The sequence below is a fragment of the Juglans microcarpa x Juglans regia genome, chromosome 1D (genome assembly GCF_004785595.1).
Source record: "Juglans microcarpa x Juglans regia isolate MS1-56 chromosome 1D, Jm3101_v1.0, whole genome shotgun sequence".
NCBI classification, from domain to species: domain Eukaryota; kingdom Viridiplantae; phylum Streptophyta; class Magnoliopsida; order Fagales; family Juglandaceae; genus Juglans; species Juglans microcarpa x Juglans regia.
Window position 1 is genome coordinate 23,912,322 of NC_054594.1, and position 19,692 is coordinate 23,932,013.

At 34.9% G+C, this 19,692-nt stretch overlaps 1 protein-coding gene and 1 long non-coding RNA gene across 2 annotated transcripts; both read left to right on the forward strand.

The window, feature by feature from the left end:
- Positions 1-1,828: 1,828 nt before the first annotated feature.
- LOC121254593 lies at positions 1,829-12,537 on the forward strand. Its single transcript, XR_005938670.1, has 3 exons — positions 1,829-1,839; positions 2,323-2,338; positions 12,416-12,537. It is a non-coding gene; the product is annotated as an uncharacterized LOC121254593 (long non-coding RNA).
- A 2,748-nt stretch (positions 12,538-15,285) lies between these two features.
- LOC121244794 lies at positions 15,286-16,192 on the forward strand. Its single transcript, XM_041143027.1, has 3 exons — positions 15,286-15,346; positions 15,437-15,924; positions 16,022-16,192. Exons 1-3 carry the CDS (start codon positions 15,286-15,288, stop codon positions 16,190-16,192), a joined length of 720 nt encoding a protein of 239 aa, XP_040998961.1.
- Positions 16,193-19,692: the final 3,500 nt, after the last annotated feature.

Sequence of the window (19,692 nt, forward strand, 5' to 3'; positions counted from 1 at the left end):
AAGATGGAACACATTTAAGCAATGTTGTGACAGTGAAGACATTACTTGTAAAAGTGGTGTATGCTTAGATGTAGCAACCCGTTAGAACTCCACTTATATGATGTTGGACAGGGCTGAAAAGTTTCAAAAAGCATTTCAACGGCTAGAGGATGAAGATCCGGGATATCTTAAGAGTGTTGGGGAGGATGATAGTGAGGATGATGATGGTGTTAGTGAGTTGGGTAAGGGAGGGGCATCGAAGTTAAGGCCTCCAACCATGGATGATTGGGATAAGAGTAGGTTGTTTGCAAAATTTTTGAAACTTTTTTAGAATGCAACCTTGCGTTTCTCGGGGGCCAATTCTGTCACTTGCAACATTTTTTGTTTGAACTAGCAACAATTCAAGCTGCAATTAATTTGGAGTGTGTGGAAGGGCCTCATAATTTCAAGACAATGGCATTTAGTATGAAATCTAAATGTGAGAAGTATTGGAGAAATATTGAAAAAATGAATCTTTTGTTGTATGTTGGGTTGATTTTTTATCCTTGGTATAAAATGCATGGTCTAACATATATTTTTTAAGGAATATATGAGGATAATAGTTCAAAAATTCTTATGTTAGTGGATCGGGTTCAAGATGCCTTGTCTCGTTTATATGATAGTTATTGTGAAAATGATGAAAATAATGTTGGAGCACAAGATCAAACTATAAGCCAATCAAGCGAGAGAGGGGCTAGTAGATCAACTCCTGGGATAGGTCAAGGTGATTTCAGATCATTAATCCATGCACAAATTAAGAAGCGTTTGGAGTCGGATAACTCTTTGGCGACTAAATCTGAATTGGAGAGGTATTTATTTGAAAAATGTGAAGAAGATGATGTGAAATACGACTTGTTGACTTGGTGGAAGGTCAACTCCATTAGATACCGCGTGCTTTCAAGAGTTGCGCGATATGTTCTTGCAGTTCCGATATCTACAGTGGCCTTTGAGTCAGCTTTTAGCACAGCAGGTCGAGTACTTGATCCTTTCCGCAGTAGCCTATCTCTACTTATGGTATAAGCTCTTATTTGTACACAAAATTGGCTCCGTTCTTCTGCCCCGATTAACATTCGTACTTTAATGGATGATGTTGAGGAGTTTGAGAAAATTGAGACAGGTATGTAGCATCATTCACCTTTTCTTTAACTATATCTAAAGTGTAAATCATATTAGTAATTTGTTTTAATTATTACGCTTATTTTTTTTCTCTTTTATGTAGAGCTCATGGAAGATCTAGGGAGTTATTCAAGACCTACTTCTTTGGCTGGAGATTATTAAATTTAAGGTAGGTCAATTTGTATAACATTTTTCCTTAATTTTTTTATTATTTAATGTAATTACTAACTTTTTATTAGAATTAATTGCTTGATTTATTTTCATACAATTGCAAGGATTGTTGAAGAGACTATTGGAGTTGGTGGCTTGGTAGTTGGTGCATAGCTATTGAAGTTTTTTGTTGGATGTTCTAAGTTATTGTAATTTAGACTTATAATTTGTTGAATTTTTAGACTTGTAATTCAGACTTTTAAGTGTTTGGACTTGTAATTTTTTGGACTTGTAATTTGGACTTTTGGACTTGTAATTTGTTGGACTTTTGAACTTCTAATTTAGACTTTTAAACTTATTTTATTCCATAGGCTCATAGGCTTGTTGATGTTCATTCTTGAATTTCTTGTTACTGCTCTAAAAAATATATGTGTAAGTACTAAGTTATTTCCATTAACATGCAATCACTTATTGTAGATAAGGCAGTTTATTGTAGATAAGACAGTTTATTGCAGAATTTTTTTTTTCCAGTTTTTGTAGTAGTTATATTTATAAGTTTGTAAAGCAGTTTTTTGTTTTTCCAGTTTTTTAGTAAAGCAGTTTTTTGGAAAGCAGTTTTTACTAAAACAGATTTTAGTTAAGATTTTTTGAAGTAAAACAGATTTTTTATTGAAGTAGTTTTTAGTTAAGCAGATTTTTTTAGTAAAAGTTAAAACAGATTTTTTTTAATAAAAGTATAAAACAGATTTTTTTAAATCAGTTTTTTTTTTTTTATAAACAAATTTTTAATGATAAACTGTGAAATTTACATTTTAAAAAAAATTGAAAAATCGGACCGGACCGGACCGGAAACTGGTAAAACCGGAAGTACCGATTTAGGAGGGTAACCGGTGCGTAATTAGTTTTGGAAAATACAAAACCGGTACATACCGGTTCGGTCTTAGATTTTGTCCAAAATCAGACCGGACCGGACCGGTTACACCCCTAGCAATGGTACAAACACTTTTGTAGAATTTTGGAATACCTCTATTCCCTAAGTTTATTCTTATAAAAGGTTTTTCTCTGTTTTCTTAATAAGATTAAGGTTTCGACAAAAAAAAAAAAAAAAACAGAGTTGGTGGAAAAGAAGATGAATTAGTGGGAATTTTTTGTGAAGCTCTTAAAATCTTTGTTACTATTATTTGTTTAAAAGAAACGATTTAGTATTAAGAACAATAAGCTATTGAAACTGTAAAATCCATATACCGTTTGATATTAGAACTTTTTAGAAGACAGCTTCTACGGTGGAGTTCCCAAATAGTACAGCTTTAGCATATAAAAGGAAAGCAAAACAGAAGAATGGTAAAAATGGCCTTACTGTTTTAGTATGTTTTTCTTTTCAATATTCGATAATGGCCTTACTGTTGATCGCTCCCTGCGCGTAGATTGCTTCTTTTGCTTTACTGGAACAAAAATAAATAAATAAACAAAAATGAAAAGTTACCAAACACATCAAATTATTTATTTTAACTAAAAATTAATTTATGGTCTGCTTTATCCGTAGATTACTTAAATATTATTTTTATTCCGTATTTATTCTTTTTCAAATATTTCTTCTAACTAAAAATAAAATCAAAAGATAAAAGAAGAAATGAGCTTTATAATATAATTTATGGTTCATTGCAAAATTAATACATGAGTTTTAACGTTTTTGTAATTTGAGATCTCACTTTTCAACTTTTGCAAAATTGATATATGAACTTCAAAAAATTTACAATTCAATACCTCCGTTTATTATACCATTAGAACATTAATGCTGCGAGTGACACGTGATATTTATACCCTATGTTTGTCTCTAATTGGATAACATGGTGTCAATATCCACGTGAACCAATCAGAAACTGACACATGGTCAGCTATTAATTTATAATTAATGAAAAATTGATTTAGTTACTTATTTAAAAGTCTTTTAAAATTCATATATCATTTTTGCATAAATTAAAAACTGAGATCTCAAATTACAAAAACAACTTCAGATATTAATTTCACAATTGGCCATAGACATGTCATATTTGATAGAAACACATGTCATCTCCCCGTCATCGCCTTGTCTATACCACTAGATCACATCTCAGTTTTTTTTTTTTTTTTTTTGAAAAAAAGTGAAAATAAAAATCCAAAAAATTGAAAATAAAAGGTGAAACATTAAATAGGAAGGAAAAGAAACTTCTTTCTTTTTTTAGAAAAATAAAAGAAAAATCTTAATTTCAACAATTTAGATCTCATTTGTAATTTGGACAGTTCAGTCTAATTTTAAATTAAATCTAACATCTAAACATTCAGTTCTCAAATTATTAAATTTATCTCAATTCAAATAATGTTTCAGGACCTAAAACAAAAATAGAAGAGATTAGATTTCATTGAATGCTCAACAGTGGAATTTATAGATGCTTCATCTGTAGATATTCAACCACTAAAAAACTTGGCCATAAAGTTAATTTCGTGTTTAATACATAGACAGAGACAGAGACGTACGTAGATGGAGAAAGAAGGAAATGGAACTTACTTGCTAATTTATTGCTCAACCTGCAGATGATCGTGTTTCGGCTGAACGGAAAAAGTCGGAAGGAGAGGTCACAGATTATAAAGATGCAGCCAGCTGATGCACCACATCAAGGGAACGTTGAGTCGTTGTTGACTTAGCCGTAGACTCTGGTATGCCTAGACAGCTGTGTGACATATCCCGGAGGACAGATCAAAGATGTTCGGTGCAAACAAATATAAAATAATATATTTTCTTTTTAAATTTTGTGTACTATTTTCTTTCACTTTGGTATATATAAATTAAAAAAGAATATTTTATTATAAAATGTGTATGAATCGAAAAACCCTAAAGGATAGATTATAAAGATGCATCCTTCTGATGCGCCGCATATAGCGGACGTTGTCTTGGACGTAGATTCTGCTAGCAAAGCCAGCTGCGTCTGAGGACAGATCTAAGATGGAAAGTGAAAACGATTTGTAGTATTAAAAACAATAAGCTATTGAATCTGTAAAATCCATATACCGTTTGATGTTAGAACATTTTAGAAAGACAGCTTTCTACGGTGAACATGGCCTTACTGTTTTAGTATGTTTTTCTTTTCAATATACGTAATACGATAATGGACTTGCTTTATCATTCGCCGTAGATCGCTCCGTGCGCGCAAATAAATAAATAAACAAAAATGAAAATAAAAACACTCTAGTTGAGAGTTACCAAACACATAAAAATTATTTATTTTAACTAAAAATTTCTATAAAGTAGTATACATCAATTTATGATCTGCTTTATCTCTAGATTACTTGGATATTATTTTTATTCTGTATTTATTCTTTTTCAAATATTTCTTCTAAATACTAATAAACTTGTAATATGCACAAATCTTTTAGTTTTTACAATATCTCACCATATAGTATTGTGATTGCAATTTATTTATTTACACCCATAACAACAAAAATAATCCAAACAATAACTAAAAATAAAATCAAAAGATAAAAAAAGAAATGAGCTCTATAATATAATTTGAGAAAGTCTACTATGCCGCCCCCACTATGACCGCTTAATTTGACCGCCGGTCAATTTTTTTTTTTTTTTTTTTTTTTACTTAGTAGTTAAGGAAGTGATTTTAAATGTATTGGTGTATTTTTTTTTATTTTTTAAAAATATGTAAATGCATTAAAAAAATATGAAAAACAAAACAAAACTACTGGACAGCACGCCCAGTAGTAAGAGTGGGGCTGCATAGTAGCCCCACTCATATAATTTATGGTTCATTGCAAAATTAGTACATGAGTTTTAACGTTTTTATAACTCGAGATCTCAATTTTCAACTTTTACAATATTGATAATATGAACTTCAAGAATTTACAATTCAATGCCTCTGTTTATTTTACTGTTAAAACATAAATGATGTGATTGATAGGTAATATTTATGAAAAATACTCTGTCCATAATGAAATTATACAAAGTAATATCATAAATTGAAATGACTTGATATGACTCGCCAGTTTATAAAGTTATTTTTATTATAAAATAGATCTAACGTATCAGATAAAACTACATCCATATGTAGGATTATTTTCTTTAATCTATTTGTGGCTCAAGCACTCTTTGATATTTATACGTCACTTGTTAGTCTAATTAGTTAATGTTGTATCAATATCCATGTCAACCAATCAGAGACTGACACATAATCTACCATTAATTTACTAATAAAAAATTGATATAAATACTTATTTAAAAGCTTTTTAAAATTCATATATCAATTTTGTATAAATCAACAACTGAGATGTCGAATTACAAAAAAAATTCAGGTATTAATTTCACAATTATTAGCCATAAATTCTTATGTCATATTTGATAGAAACACGTCATCTCCCCGTCATCACCTTGTCTATACGTATAGATGCAGTGACTATTTGAAATTAATGCAGATAATATAATTTTTTAATTGTAGAATTTTATCAAATAATTTTATTATTTAAAAGGTTATTTATTATTTAGTAAACATACCTGCATATTTAAAATTATTAAGATAATTCTCAATGTTATCTTCAGGTGATTTTAAAAAACTAATAAATTCAATTTGTAATTTTGATAAATATACTATATAAACCACAACTTTATCCCTTTTTTTGCAGGAGGGGTGGCTCCCGCTTTCATCTTCTCATTACTCAGGATGGCTTGGATTTACACCCTTGGGCCTTGGCCATGTAAGGAGCCTTTTTCCCATTTTTTCATGGTAGGCTTATGGCCACCGCTGGAGGCTCTGATTGGGCTCTACAGTATATTTTATTTTATTTTATTTTTATGACTTTTTTAACATTTTAAAAAAAATATTAAAGCAAGAGTTCGAGTTCGATTGAAAACCAATATAACTGAAGTAGTTGAAAATTGGTCTAGTAGTTTCTGTTGTCTAATCTCTTAGGGAGACTTTGGGAGGTGACAATACTTTTTAATATGTAACCAATAAATTATGAGTTCCAATTAAAAAAAAAAAAAAAAAAACTAACAAGAGCCCCAAGGGACGCAGCAACATTTCTCTTTTTTCATTACAAATAAGAAAAGAAACTAAAAGAAACATGAAATAGGAAGTATAAGAAAATTTTTCTAAAATATTGGCCTCGTTATTTTCAACATTTGCTTCCAAGCAAATCAATCTAGCCAAAAGAATAAACACCATTTAGTTTTATCTTATCCCCTTATACGAGGACAACAAAGTCATTAATATAAATACTTAAGGAGAATATAACATATGCCATTGTCTAATATATACACAAATAACATATATACTAATAACTTGTTAAGATTATGTTGGCTTAATTTTGGGTAACTGAGAGATATTCTTTCCTGTATTTTGGTGATTTGTAATTCCATTGACTAAGGGAATTAGTTAAGATCTTTATTTTATTTTCCTTCAATTTAGGATCTTAATTTTTGAATATTTGCTCTTGTAAACTTATATATAGCATTCTATTTTTTACCGTGATATACATACAAAGATACAGTTTTCTCAAAACTTGATTTTATCATGGTATCAGAATAATGATCTTGTTGACTCTATAGATAATTATGCCTGCAAGGTTTGTGATGGGTCTTTTTTTGCAAGACTTCGTTAAATACTCTTAGAGGAAAACAAATTGTGGTGTGGATGATGCTTTCTTTCCATTAGATGTTTTAAGGTTATCTAACAAAATTATTTGCCCCAGAGGACGAGCTTTCCAACGAGGAGGTATGTCGGTCGATAGTCGAGAATACAACTCCTCCTTATCATGGAAGCAAGGCTATCAGGCAGGTTGACTGCACAACATTCTTTTTGGATGTTGGTGTTGATCAACATCGATCGAGCTAGATTATATTGTGATTGGCGAGAGGCTATTCGATTGATCTGCCCCTATATTACATGTCCCAGATTAGAGATAAGTCTAAGTACTTGTTGGAAGTAGTCTACCATTTGCACTAACGATCTCTAGACTACTTCTATTTGTGGGAGTGGAGGTCACATCTTCTGAGTGTTGGCAATCACAATCCTGCCCTATAAATATCTTCACATTGAGCAAAAGCGAGGGTCACCTCCATACTAAGCAGCAATCGGAGCCTGCTAAGGGCACGAGTATCCCACCCTCAGGGTGACGGCGTATTACTACCACCGTAGCAGCTAGACGTACATATGAGATCACTGATATTGTGCGCACAGCGGTTAGTGCGGCCTTATTGATATTGTTCGCACAAAGTTACATGCTGCCATTGTTGATATTCTGCCAACAGAGATTCGTGCAGCAATTCCTGAATTACGGAAGAGCCTTGCTGTTGATATTGAGTGGTGCATGATGACTCTCATTGATTGACATATAAACACGGTGGATGCTCATTTGAAGGAGATAGAGCTTATTGTTTGGACTATGGGCTTGGAGTAAAATTAATTCTTTTTTTGTAACATGTTATATATTTTAATATAGTTTTTTATCTAGTTAATGGTTTTACACAATGGACATCTTGTACAAATGTTTACACATGATCTATTTTTATATTTAACGAAACCAAAACGTTGCAAGTTCGAATGTCTGCTCAAACGACAAAATTTCGGTTCCAACAATTAAAGTTCAATGCATCGCGTCCAAAGTATATACAATTCTTTTGCCAAAATGTCCATTCGAATTACTATTATACATTTCAATAGAAATTTATCTTAGTTCAAACAGTCGACCATCAGTTTGGATAGTAAATCTGTTTGGGGACGATAGATAATTTTTGTAACAATTGGATTTGTTAGATAATTTTTTAACTGTGTTTAGAACCTAAAAACATTCAATTACTTGTCTTTATTTTATGAGAGAGAGAGAGAGAGAGAGAGAGAGGAGCAGTCCCTTGAGATGGCTTCTATCAAAGTATCTGGTATTGAATCTTATTACAATCAACTGTAGATAATTATGCCTGATCAAGGTCTGTGCTAGATCTTTTTTTGCAAGACTTCGTTAATTACTCTCAGAGGAAAACAAATTGTGGAGTGGATGTTGCTTTCTTTCCATTAGATGTTGTTGTTTGGTGAGATGAATTCATTTTTTTTTTTTATTTGTTGAATGTGGCAACCTTTTTAGGTTTTAACTTATTTTTTTTCTGTGTTCAAATCTAGACCCTAATAAAGAGTCACTGAGTTGGAATACTAGTATAAAAAAGTTGCTAATGGAAGACCATGCTACTAATTTTATAATTCATATATTTTATATATTGTATAAATACCAAATAATATAATATGTAGTGAATTGCATTGTTTTGCATGCATTTTATATTATTAATATTTTATATTTTTTTACATGCATTTAGTTAAAAAGTTAATTAGATTCTAACTTAAGTTATCTTTTACATAAAATTTAGTTTTCTATTTTGATATATTATTATTATTATAGACAATGTATACAACCTCAAAACACCAAATAACATCTATTACTACCACTGTAGCAGCTAGACGTACATATGAGATCACTGATATTGTGCGCACAGAGGTTAGTGCGGCATTATTGATATTGTTCACACAAAGATACGTGCTGCCATTGTTGATATTCTGCCAACAGAGATTCGTGCGGCAATTCCTGAATTTCCATACCATAAGTAAGTCTCTGTATCATCTCCTATGCTCAAAGGTGAAATCTCGATTAGTCTTTTGTTGAACTTTATGGAAAACATGTCACATTTATCTGCCTTCTTGAATTTGATTCCAATCTCTTCAAGCTCAATGGCACCATGTATGTTCTAGTCTTCAATCTGATCTCTAAGAGCAAGTAGACGCTTAAATTTCTTTGCATTGTTGAATTCGACTCTAGCCACATGAAGCTTTTTGCAGTAAGGTACTAACTTCTAGTTTTCAATCTTGTCCAGACAAAGTAGACGCTTAAATTTCTCTACTGTCTTTAATTCGACTCCATCCTTTGCATCCTTGTTTCACACGGTTTTGACTTTCGGTCTTCATTTTTATTTCAATCATGTAGATCCTGGAATTTTTTTGTCTTGTTGAATTCAATTCTAGCCTCTTGAAGTTCAATGGCATAAGGTATTATTATCCAGCGGCCAATCTCATATACATCATCCTTAAATTTCATTGCCATATTAATTCAACTCCAACCTCCTGAAGCTTTGAGCCATAAGGAATTGACTCCCAATCTTCGATCTTTGTCGTATTGACTTGGAATCTAGGCTTTTGAAATTCTCTGGCATAAGAAATTGCCTTCCTCATATTTTCCATTTTTGCAAGTAATGGAATGACACCTTTATGAATCATATCAAAAAGATGCTTAAATAGCTTAGCCTTCTTGAGTTTGACCCTTGTCTCTTGACTTTCTTTGGCTTAATCTATTTTCGTATCAACTATTGAAATACTAATAGTTGCATGTATGAGACTAAGAAGATGCTCAAACTCTGCATTCTTGAATTTGAACCCAACCAATAAACGTTGCCATACCATTTTTGGAAGTGAAGGGTTGCGAGCTTCATGCGCCAGCAGAGTAGATTCTTAATCTTTTCGGTTGAATTATAACTTGCATCGACATTCCATTCAAATGGTAGAAATTTAGAGAAAAAATAAAGGGCAAGATTATTAAGTCGTGTCAGGATAATCTGAGCTATGGAGGTTGACCTTTCAACATTAATTCCATCTTTCTCCTTAATATCGACAATGTGTTCTAAATTTTTGGATCCGTTATGAAGTAGTGCTTTGTTACTCTCACTCATCCCAAACAATCTTGCAAGAATTAAGAATGGAAGTTGATTTTTAAATAACAAGAGAGCAGGAGCTATTCTAGGAAGAACCCACACCATTTGGAAGATTGGGTCATCTTTGTCTGTTGGATCCTGCGCCTCGGACTTGGGATATTGCTCAGAACTGATAATTGGGTCACCTTCATCAAATGAATCCTGCGCCTCATATTGGGAGGATTGCTGGTCAATACCAATGATCGGTTCATTTTTAGCTATTAGATCTTGTGCCTCATACTCTGGGGATTGCTCAGTACTGATGATTAGGCCACCTTCATCTATTACATCCTGCGCCTCATCCTCGGGGGATTGCTCAGTACTGATGATTGGGTCACCTTCATCTATTAGATCCTTTGCCTCACACTCAGGGGATTGCTGATCATTACTGATGAATGGGTCATCTTCATCTCTTTATTTCCAGTAGATTTCGTACTTGCAGAACAGTTCAATAATGAAACACCCATCAAGTAGCATCATTTCGACAAACTCATATGGGGTTTGGCTAATGCATTCTGCATAGTATTTATGAGCTGCTTCTTCCAATTCTCTCAAGGCCATGATGTATGTTTCTACACTTCTTTTTATTCTTCTAAGCATTTATTGTAGATAGCGCAATTTATGCTCTTGCATAAACCCCTTTCCGACCTTGACTTGGTCGTTGTACCGATGGCAAGTAGCACAGGCTTGTAAGCCTTCTCGTTTACGTTATGTAACTGTTCATGCACTTTATACATACAACATTGTTTAACAATTCGAGTCAAGCCAACAAGCTTTTTCTCAATTGCCTCAATACGAGTGGAGACTGTTTCCTAGCTCATATTGTAGAGAAATAGTACAAGTCTCTATTCCTAATACAAAGCATACAAATTATCACTAATTTTAACAAAAATCTCTAATACAAAAATGCAAGTTTTTTAATTGTCACTAATTTATATACTATTTTTTTACGTTAAAAAATAACATTTGTCGACTAAGCTAAATTAAGTTTCCACTAAACTAAATTGGAGGATTCTATTAGATTATCTTGTGTTATTTAAGAGGATGTATAAAACACATGCTTTTTATATAGGAATCACGCCCGTGGAAAAGAAGCCGACTATACTCTGCTAAAAGGAGATTACTCTAATCTTGCTATTGGAATCAGGCCGGTTATTTAGGAATGGTTTGAATTCAGAGATGGGTTGAGATGAGTTGATTCAGGCCGGTTTTTAAAATACGTAAAGTGTGTAGTTTAGAATGATGAGTAGCATTCTTTTATTTAGATTATGATCCATTAATTGTTTGTGAAGCTAGCTCTTAAAATACCGTTTGATCTTATAGACCTTTTCAGAAGATTTCTACCGTGGAGTTCCTTCCATCTCAAATAATACGGTTATAGCATAAAAAAGAAAGCAAAAAAGAGGAAGAAAGGTAAAAATGGTGGCCTTACAGTTTCAGTATGCTTTTCTTTTCAATATCAATGATTATTCGTCGTAGGTACTACTGCTCGCTAGCTGCAGATTGCTTCTTTTGCTTTATTGGAACAAAACGAATATTAAAAAATAAAAAACTAGGGATGAGAGTTACCAAACACACAAAATAACAAAAATAATCCAAACGAAAATTAAAAACAAAATTAAAAGATAAAGGAAGAATTGGGCTTTATAATATTATAATCTTATGTTTTATTGTAAAATTATTACAGAGCTTTTTACATTTTTTCCATTCGAGATTTTGATTTCATTTTAAAAAAAAATAATATATGAATTTCAGAAAACTTATGATTCAATACCTCCATTAATTTTACAATTAGAACTTTAATAGTGTGATTGACACGACATCCATACATCAAATGCGAGTCTCTGATTGGCCAATATGGTATTAATATTCACGTTAACCAATTAGAGAATGACATGTGGCATGTTAATTTGATAACACAAAATTGACTAAAAGTACCTATTTGAAAATTTATTGAAATTCATGTATTAATTTTACAAAAATTAAAAAACGGATGCCTTGAATTGCAAAAAGCGAAAACTCAGGTATTGATTTCTGATGCTCAGAAAAAAAGGTATTGATTTCAGTTTTGAGGCCATCTGGTTTGAGGCCACCTATGTAAATTATTACATAAAAAAAAAACATGTCATCTCCCCGTCATAGCCTCGTCTATACCATGAAGAAAAATTTGACCTGGGGAAACGAAGAAGACTTTTAGGTCAAGCGAAAGCGACTACATAACTCTCAAGACTTGTGTCTCTATATTTGAGATAAGGATGCTAATTTAAATAAGAATAGAGAGGAAAAAACTCAGAGAAAGGCTACATGTGGATGTTGATTTAAGAATTTATAAACTTTTAAAAATTTCTCTTAATTTTATTTTAGGTTAATTACACTTTACTCCCTCCAACTATCACCCAATCCACAATGTGCCCCTGAAACTATTGATTGCATCAAAGTGGACCCTCTTACTTTTTAAAACGTCACAATCCCCCCCTTCTATCTACAATGAGCATTAAATCTAATGGAAAACCCACCCATGTACTTCTTACATGCTAATCCTTTAATGCAAAGACAAAATCACCCCTCAATTCATCGGCTTTCATTTCCCCAAACTGAAGTTCATATTCGAAAATCCCCAAATCGAAAATTCGAAAACCCTTACTCGGAAACCATTGACCATCGATTGCTGTTCGCATTGGTGTTTCGTTCGTCTTCGCACCAATATGAGTGGCTTCATCAAACATTTACGTTTGTCTTCATCGAGTTGGTATCTATCTTCTTCGCGCAGCGGGTGTCGCAGAGGGAAGTCCATCTTGAAATAACTCCATCTTTATCTTTATCGAATTTGTATGTTTTTCATGTGAAACTGAGTAATTTGGAACGACAAATATTTCGATTTTGAGGATGCCCATGTCCAATGTTGCACGTGGGTGGGTCCAATGTTGTATGCTTCAAAATATGATGCTAGTGTATTTCTAAGTCGCGTTAGCTGTCCCAGTTTGAGAACACAATAACATGGGGGTGTTGTTGTTGTCTTTATTGTCGGGTTGTGACAGAGGGACCACATAGGTGGTACCTTGCATAGGAAAAGACACAAATTTATATGTTTGGTCCAATAGTTTACTTTATGGTTGGTCTAATAATTGACTACGGTCCATGACTAATTTAATAGACAATATTTTGTAGGATAGCTACGAAGAATATGTTATTTCAAGTCCATCATAGTGGGGTAATTGATAGGCAGCATAATGGGGAATATGTTGGGGGTAAGACTGATGTATACCATGAACCATATGATGATGATCAGCTATCATGGATTGAGATACAAACGATTGTGACCAAGTATGGTTATCATCCAGGTAACCTAGTCTACTATATACACCTTGGCTTGGGGATGCACAATGGTCTTAAATTGCTTACATTTGACCATGATGTGCTGTCTATGGTGGCTGTGCTTCAGGATCAACAAGTGGCTCATTTGTATCTTGTGTTTCATTCTTGAACTTCAGTGCACCAGTATTCTTTGCAAGATCATCATGTTGAGGAGGATGTGAGTGAGGATGAGGAGGAAAGCAGAAGCATGTCACTTTAGACTTAATGATCCATTTTGGAAAGAAGTGTTGAGTAATGAGGATGAGTTGTATGACATTCATGTCAACACAGTGGGAACATCGAGGTTAAAGCCTGCACAACCAAGGAGTAAAGGTGTTGAGTCTCAAATGACAGTTGATGATAAAGAGTCACAATCTTCTTTAGATGCTGAGGATGAAGGGAAGAGTCAGGACATAAGTGGCTCAAGGTGGCTAGAGAAGGATGACATAGGTATAAAATACTCTTATATTTTCTTGTTTATTGTTTTAGTGTTTATTTTTCAGAACCTCTAAACAGTGCTTATTTTCACAATTGGTAGGTAACTTATCTGATATGACATCAAGTGACGTCCTTCAATCTCCTGTCCACAGTGGCGACGAAGGACATCGTGATTTTAAGTTTCTCGAGTTTCAAGTTGTTGACTTGGAGAAGCAAAAAATATCTATTGGAATAAAGTTTGGATCTACAGCACAGTTTTGAAAGACAATAAGGAGATTGAACCTAAATATAGGTAAGTCTATAAAGTTTGCAAAGAATGATGGTGATAGGGTTACTGTTGTCTGCAATACCCCTAAATGTCCTTACCAGGTTTATTGGTCTTGGATTAGAGGGCAACAAACTTTTCAGATAAAGTCTATGAATCCAAGACATGATTCTAGCAGGAGTTGTAAGAACCCTATTGTCACATCATCCTGGATTGCAGATAAGATGATGACACTGTTTATAAGCCAACCTAATGTGCCTATCAATGCACTTGCTGATGAGATTAAGAGAAAGTGGGGAGTGGAAGTTCCTAAAATGAAGTTGTATCGTGCTTGAGCGAATGCTCAATTTACCATATTTGACAGCCATAGAGAACAGTATGCCAAGGTATGGGGCTATTGTGAGACCTTGAAACAAAGGAACCAAGGTAGTTGTTTGTTAGTTAGGGTGGAACGAATAGCTCTTGAGTTACCTCCTATTTTTCAAAGGATGTACGTAGGATTGGTAGTCTGTAGAGAGGGTTTTAAGGGTAGTTGTAGACCATTGATTGGTTTGGACGGTTGTTTCTTAAAAGGACCATTTAAGGGGCAGGTCCTATGTGCTGTTGGTAGGGATGCCAATGATAACATGCACCCCATTGCAATGGCCATTGTGGAGGTAGAGTTAAAGGATAGTTGGGGATGGTTTATTGAGACACTTATATCCGATCTTGGATAGCAACTTGAAGGCGGGTGGTCATTTATCAGTGACAGACAAAAGGTAATTTTGTAAATCTTTCAATATATTCTATTAACTAAAATCTATTAAATGAGCCACTCATTGGATATTTTTTGTAGGGATTAAAGCCAGCAATAGAGGATTTTGTGCCTTACAATGACAGTCGTATTTGTGGCAGGCATATATATGCCAATTTTTGAGATGCTGGCCACAGGGGTGTGGCTTTGAAGGAAAAATTGTGACTGGCAGTCACAACATACACCAAGAGAGACTTTGAGAGAGCTATGGAGGAACTGAAAGCCCTTAGTCAGCCTGCATATGACTACCTGAAGGTCATAGACCCATCACAATGATCTAGAGCATGGTTTAACACATTTTCAAAGTCTGACTTGGTAGTAAATAATCTCAGTGAATGTTTCAACACGTATATTCTGCAAACACGGGATAAGCCAATTGTGACTATGGTGGAGACCATACGGAAGAAACTGATGGGACGATATCAGTTGAAAAGGGAAACAATTGGTAAATGAGAGAATACAATCACACCTTGGATTGTTGCGAAACTTGAACTTATGCATGACTTGTCCATATATTGTACTCCAAAGTATGCAGGATGTGGTCAGTTTGAAGTTAACAATACTGGTAGGTCATATGTGGTTGATTTGGAAAAGAGGACCTGCTCATGCTTGACATGGGACATGACAGGTATTCCATGCCTGCATGCATACATATGTATTGTGTATTCTGAACAAAACCCCAAGGGATATGTGCACCATTACTATAGTGTGGAGATGTGGAGGGTAGCATACGAGCCTTTAATTTACCCTATGCCAAGTAAGGATCAGTGGCTCACTACCAAATACGAGAAGCCCACTGCTCCTGAGGTTAGGAAACAACCCGGGAGTCCAAAGAAACATGGAAGAAGAAATGAGGACGATCAACAAGGAGCAAACAAGTTGAGAAAACCTGGTGTGCATATGACCTGTTCGAGATGTAATCAAGTTGGTCACAACAGAAGAAAATGTCTGTGTGGGAACGCAGGCACACCTTCCTTTACTTCTGCAGCAGAATTTCAAACTCCTTCATTTCCAGATGAACAAGTTAATGGCTACTTCTTCCTTATTTACTATACGGTATTCATTTACATATTGCTTGAAAATGTTGAGAATGTTAATTTACATTTAAATGTGGTACTAGGTCATTTCACAACCTCCAATGTTAGAGCCTTCACAGCCAACAACCGAATCTATGCAAACTGAGCACGCTCCATCGTCGTCGCCTTCGCAGGCAGCATGGCAAACAAGTCAGGCATGCCAAACTAATCTATTGCAAGCCAATGTGGCTCGTGAAAAGATGTTGGCCAAATGACCACCCAGGAGGCGGTCTATAAAACTTGGGGGCCACCACTCACAGACTAGTACACGTAGACCTATGTTTGTTGACTTAGACGTCGATACAAGCAATCCAGCACAAGGAAGATTGTGTTCTTGGGGCAATCCTGGAAGGGAAGGCATGCAATTCAAAGTTGGTCAACTGCCACCCAACACCCAAGTGCCTTGTGAACTACCAAAGTCAAGGTTAGGGAGGGTTGGGCCTCATTCTGGTTTGATAGATGGTTTATGGATGGCCCTTTAAGCGATATGGTTCATATGGTGAAGAATCATTCTTTGCAAATAAAAGATGTTTAGTCTAGTTATGCTTGGAAATCGGAATTGTTAGAACAACTAGTAAGGGAGGAGTTGGCAGAGGAAGTGCATCGTAGTACTTGTGCATAGGGCTGCAAACAAACAGAGCTGCTTGTGAACAGCTTGGGCTCGACTCGTATAAACTCGATTCGGATTCGGTTCATTTGATGAATGAGTTGTTCGTGATCACTAATATTGGTTCAAATATTAAACGAGCTAAACTCGTGTAATCTCGACTCGACTCGGTGTAGGCTTGTGAACAAAATTCATATAGACTCAATTTGATTCATTATGGGCTTGTCACAATACTCATAATATTTCTATATATATTATTTTATTTATTTAATTGCTAAGGTTATGGTGTATTTTATTCTAATGTCTTTTGTTTATTTTTTTTTTAATCTTTTGAGTTTGGGCTTTTTGTAGTTGATTTATAGTGTTTTATTTCTTTTGGACCATGTGTGTGTGAAGTTGATGCCCAACCCATTTCAAGTTAGGGCCCAGCCCCTTTTGATTAAGCTATGCGTTTTGACCATGATAGAAACCCTAGAGCCCCTTCTTATTTCTTTTCTTCTTCAATGCGTCGCCCCCCCCCCCCCCCCCAAAAAAAAGCCTCCCTCTCTTCTTTCTTCTTTCGTCTTTTTTCTTCCTTATTTTTTCTTCTTTCTTCTTTCGTCTTCTTTCTTCTTTGTTCTTTCCTTTTTCTTCTCTCTTTCGTCTTTTTTCTTTTTCCTTCTTTCTTCTTTCTTTCTTCTTCCTACTGCAGAGAATCTACAGACTGCCGCACCTCCTCTGCGTCGTCGTCGCACCACTACCGCTATGCCTCGTCCTCTTCCATCTCCCTGCAACTCTCTCTCCTCTCTGCATCCATGTGTTGCTGTCGGTGTCTCCCTCCACCATTGAATACCATGAAACTTGAAACAAGTATTCAAGTCGTGAAATCCAGACAGAGTCGAGGAGCTCGAGCGAGCTCGTACAAGCTCGTTTATTTTTGGTATTCGAGTTCGAACCGAGCTCGATCTTAATATATGTTAAGCAAGTCGAGCTCGATCAAAAATCTCTAATATTTTTTGAGCTCGAGTCGAGTTGGAGCAGATATATATGTTAATCGAGGTCACGACCCCTAGTTCGTTTGCAGCCCTACTTGTGCTATGCAACTAGGATTGGGAATCATGTGAGTGTGGAAGCCAGCTCAGGATGGTCGGTTCACTTCGGCTAGTGCATGGGAATTAATCCAAGTCAAGGGCGAGCGACGTCCGTGGATGGATTCGATTTGGAATAAGAACTTTCCAAAAAAGATTTCAGTTTGTATGTGGAGAGCCTGTGTTAGGTGTTTATCTGTTGATGACAGAGTGCAGTCTCGTGGAGTAGTTATGGCTTCAAAATGTGACTATTGTAGCTCGCCGAAGATGGAAGTGGGACCATGTCCTTGTGTCTGGAGAGGTTGCACAACAGGTTTGGGGCATGGCAATAGTGGCGCTAGGGGTATCTTGCTTGCATGCAAGGACTTGGTGGAACCGAGTTGAAGTTTGGATGTTCTGTGCAAGAAAATCCACCAAGAGGGGTTTATTGATTGGTTTACTACCAAGCATTCTTACTTGGTGTCTGTAGCGAAGACGCTGCAAAGCTTGGATGGAAGGAACCTAGGAAAATGTAGCAGGTGTCTGGCGGGCCATTCGGCTATGGTTAGGCCAAGTGGTTAATGAGATTGATGATAAAAAGACCTGAGCACCTATTGATAAACAGATATTGCGGGCCATGGACATTCAAATCAGTCACCATCCAGTTGAGAGAGCAGTGTTAGTAACCTGGTCGAAGCTACCATGCAGTCAAGGGAAACTTAACGTGGACGGCAGTTGTAAAGGGAACCTAGGAAGATGTGGTGGTGGAGTGTTGCGGGATCATAGGGGTGACATACAAGGAGGTTTTTCCGCTCAGTTTGGTTTTGGCACGAACACTGAGGCTAAGTTGAGAGCATTATTGCAAGGGGTGGCGCTATGCAAAGAGTTGGGTTGTAGACAGGTTAATCTGGAATGTGATTCCAAGATAGTGGTTAACTAGCTTGCTACCCGTCGCTACAATTTGTGGTACTTATGGAATTTTTGGGATACTCTTCTACATGAACTAGAAGGTATTAATTTTCAGGTGGTACATCAATTCATGGAAGGCAATCAAGCTGTGGAATATCTTGCAAAAAGAGGTGAAGAGGGTCTAAAATGGAGGTTTGTCATGGGTAAAAGTTTAGCAAGTCTTTTGGGGGGCATTATCAAATTAGATAAATGGGGGTCCCTAGTATTAGAAATGAAATTTGTTGGCTCCGTTTGTTTATTTGGAGTTGTTTTGTATGGTTCTTGGTTTTGGCTTGTGATTTTGTGGTTGATTGTGTTTCACGTTTTCCTCCACCTTGAGTGAGGTTTATCAATAAAAGTAGAGATGCCATCCTCTTTTATTAATATATATATATATATATATATATTTATATATATATATATTCGGAGGATTTCATGATTTTGCAAATGGCGGTACACATAAAAAGACTTTTAGGAGAAGAAAAGTTACAACAGTTTGAACATTTGCGTCTCTGTGCGTGATTTAATGATGTTGATTTAAAGAGGAAAAAAGAGTAAATAAAAGTCAACATTTGCTTTAACTCCAAGTCCTTATCAATATCGTACGTCTCCATTGATCATGTGGTCCATTTATGATCAGCACTTGTCAAATTCGTCCCTTTCGGAATTAGCTGTATTCTACTGTCCAGAAATGCCTTTCACCCAAAGACGGACCATGTTAGTCGTATGGTCCATTTCGTAAACAACTCTATTTCGGAAAAGACTTTCAGGTCTAAGAGTAGTTGAGACGTTTATTTGGCTAGTTATTAGAGTAGTTGAGCAATAAATATATTTACAACTTTATTTATGGATGTATTAAACATACCATCCATTTCACATCAACTTACATAAAAAGTTATCAATACTTTAACATTAATGGAATGAGATGAGAAATTGTGAGAATTATTGGATTGTGAGAAATTGTGAGACATGAGAATTTGTGAGAATTTTGTGAATAGTAGTAAAATTAGTTTGTAAAATTATTTGAATTAATATATTTTATTGGATAATTTTTGAAAAGTAGAGAGAAAAGTTAAAATAATTTTGGATAATTTTAAGTTAATATGTTTTATTA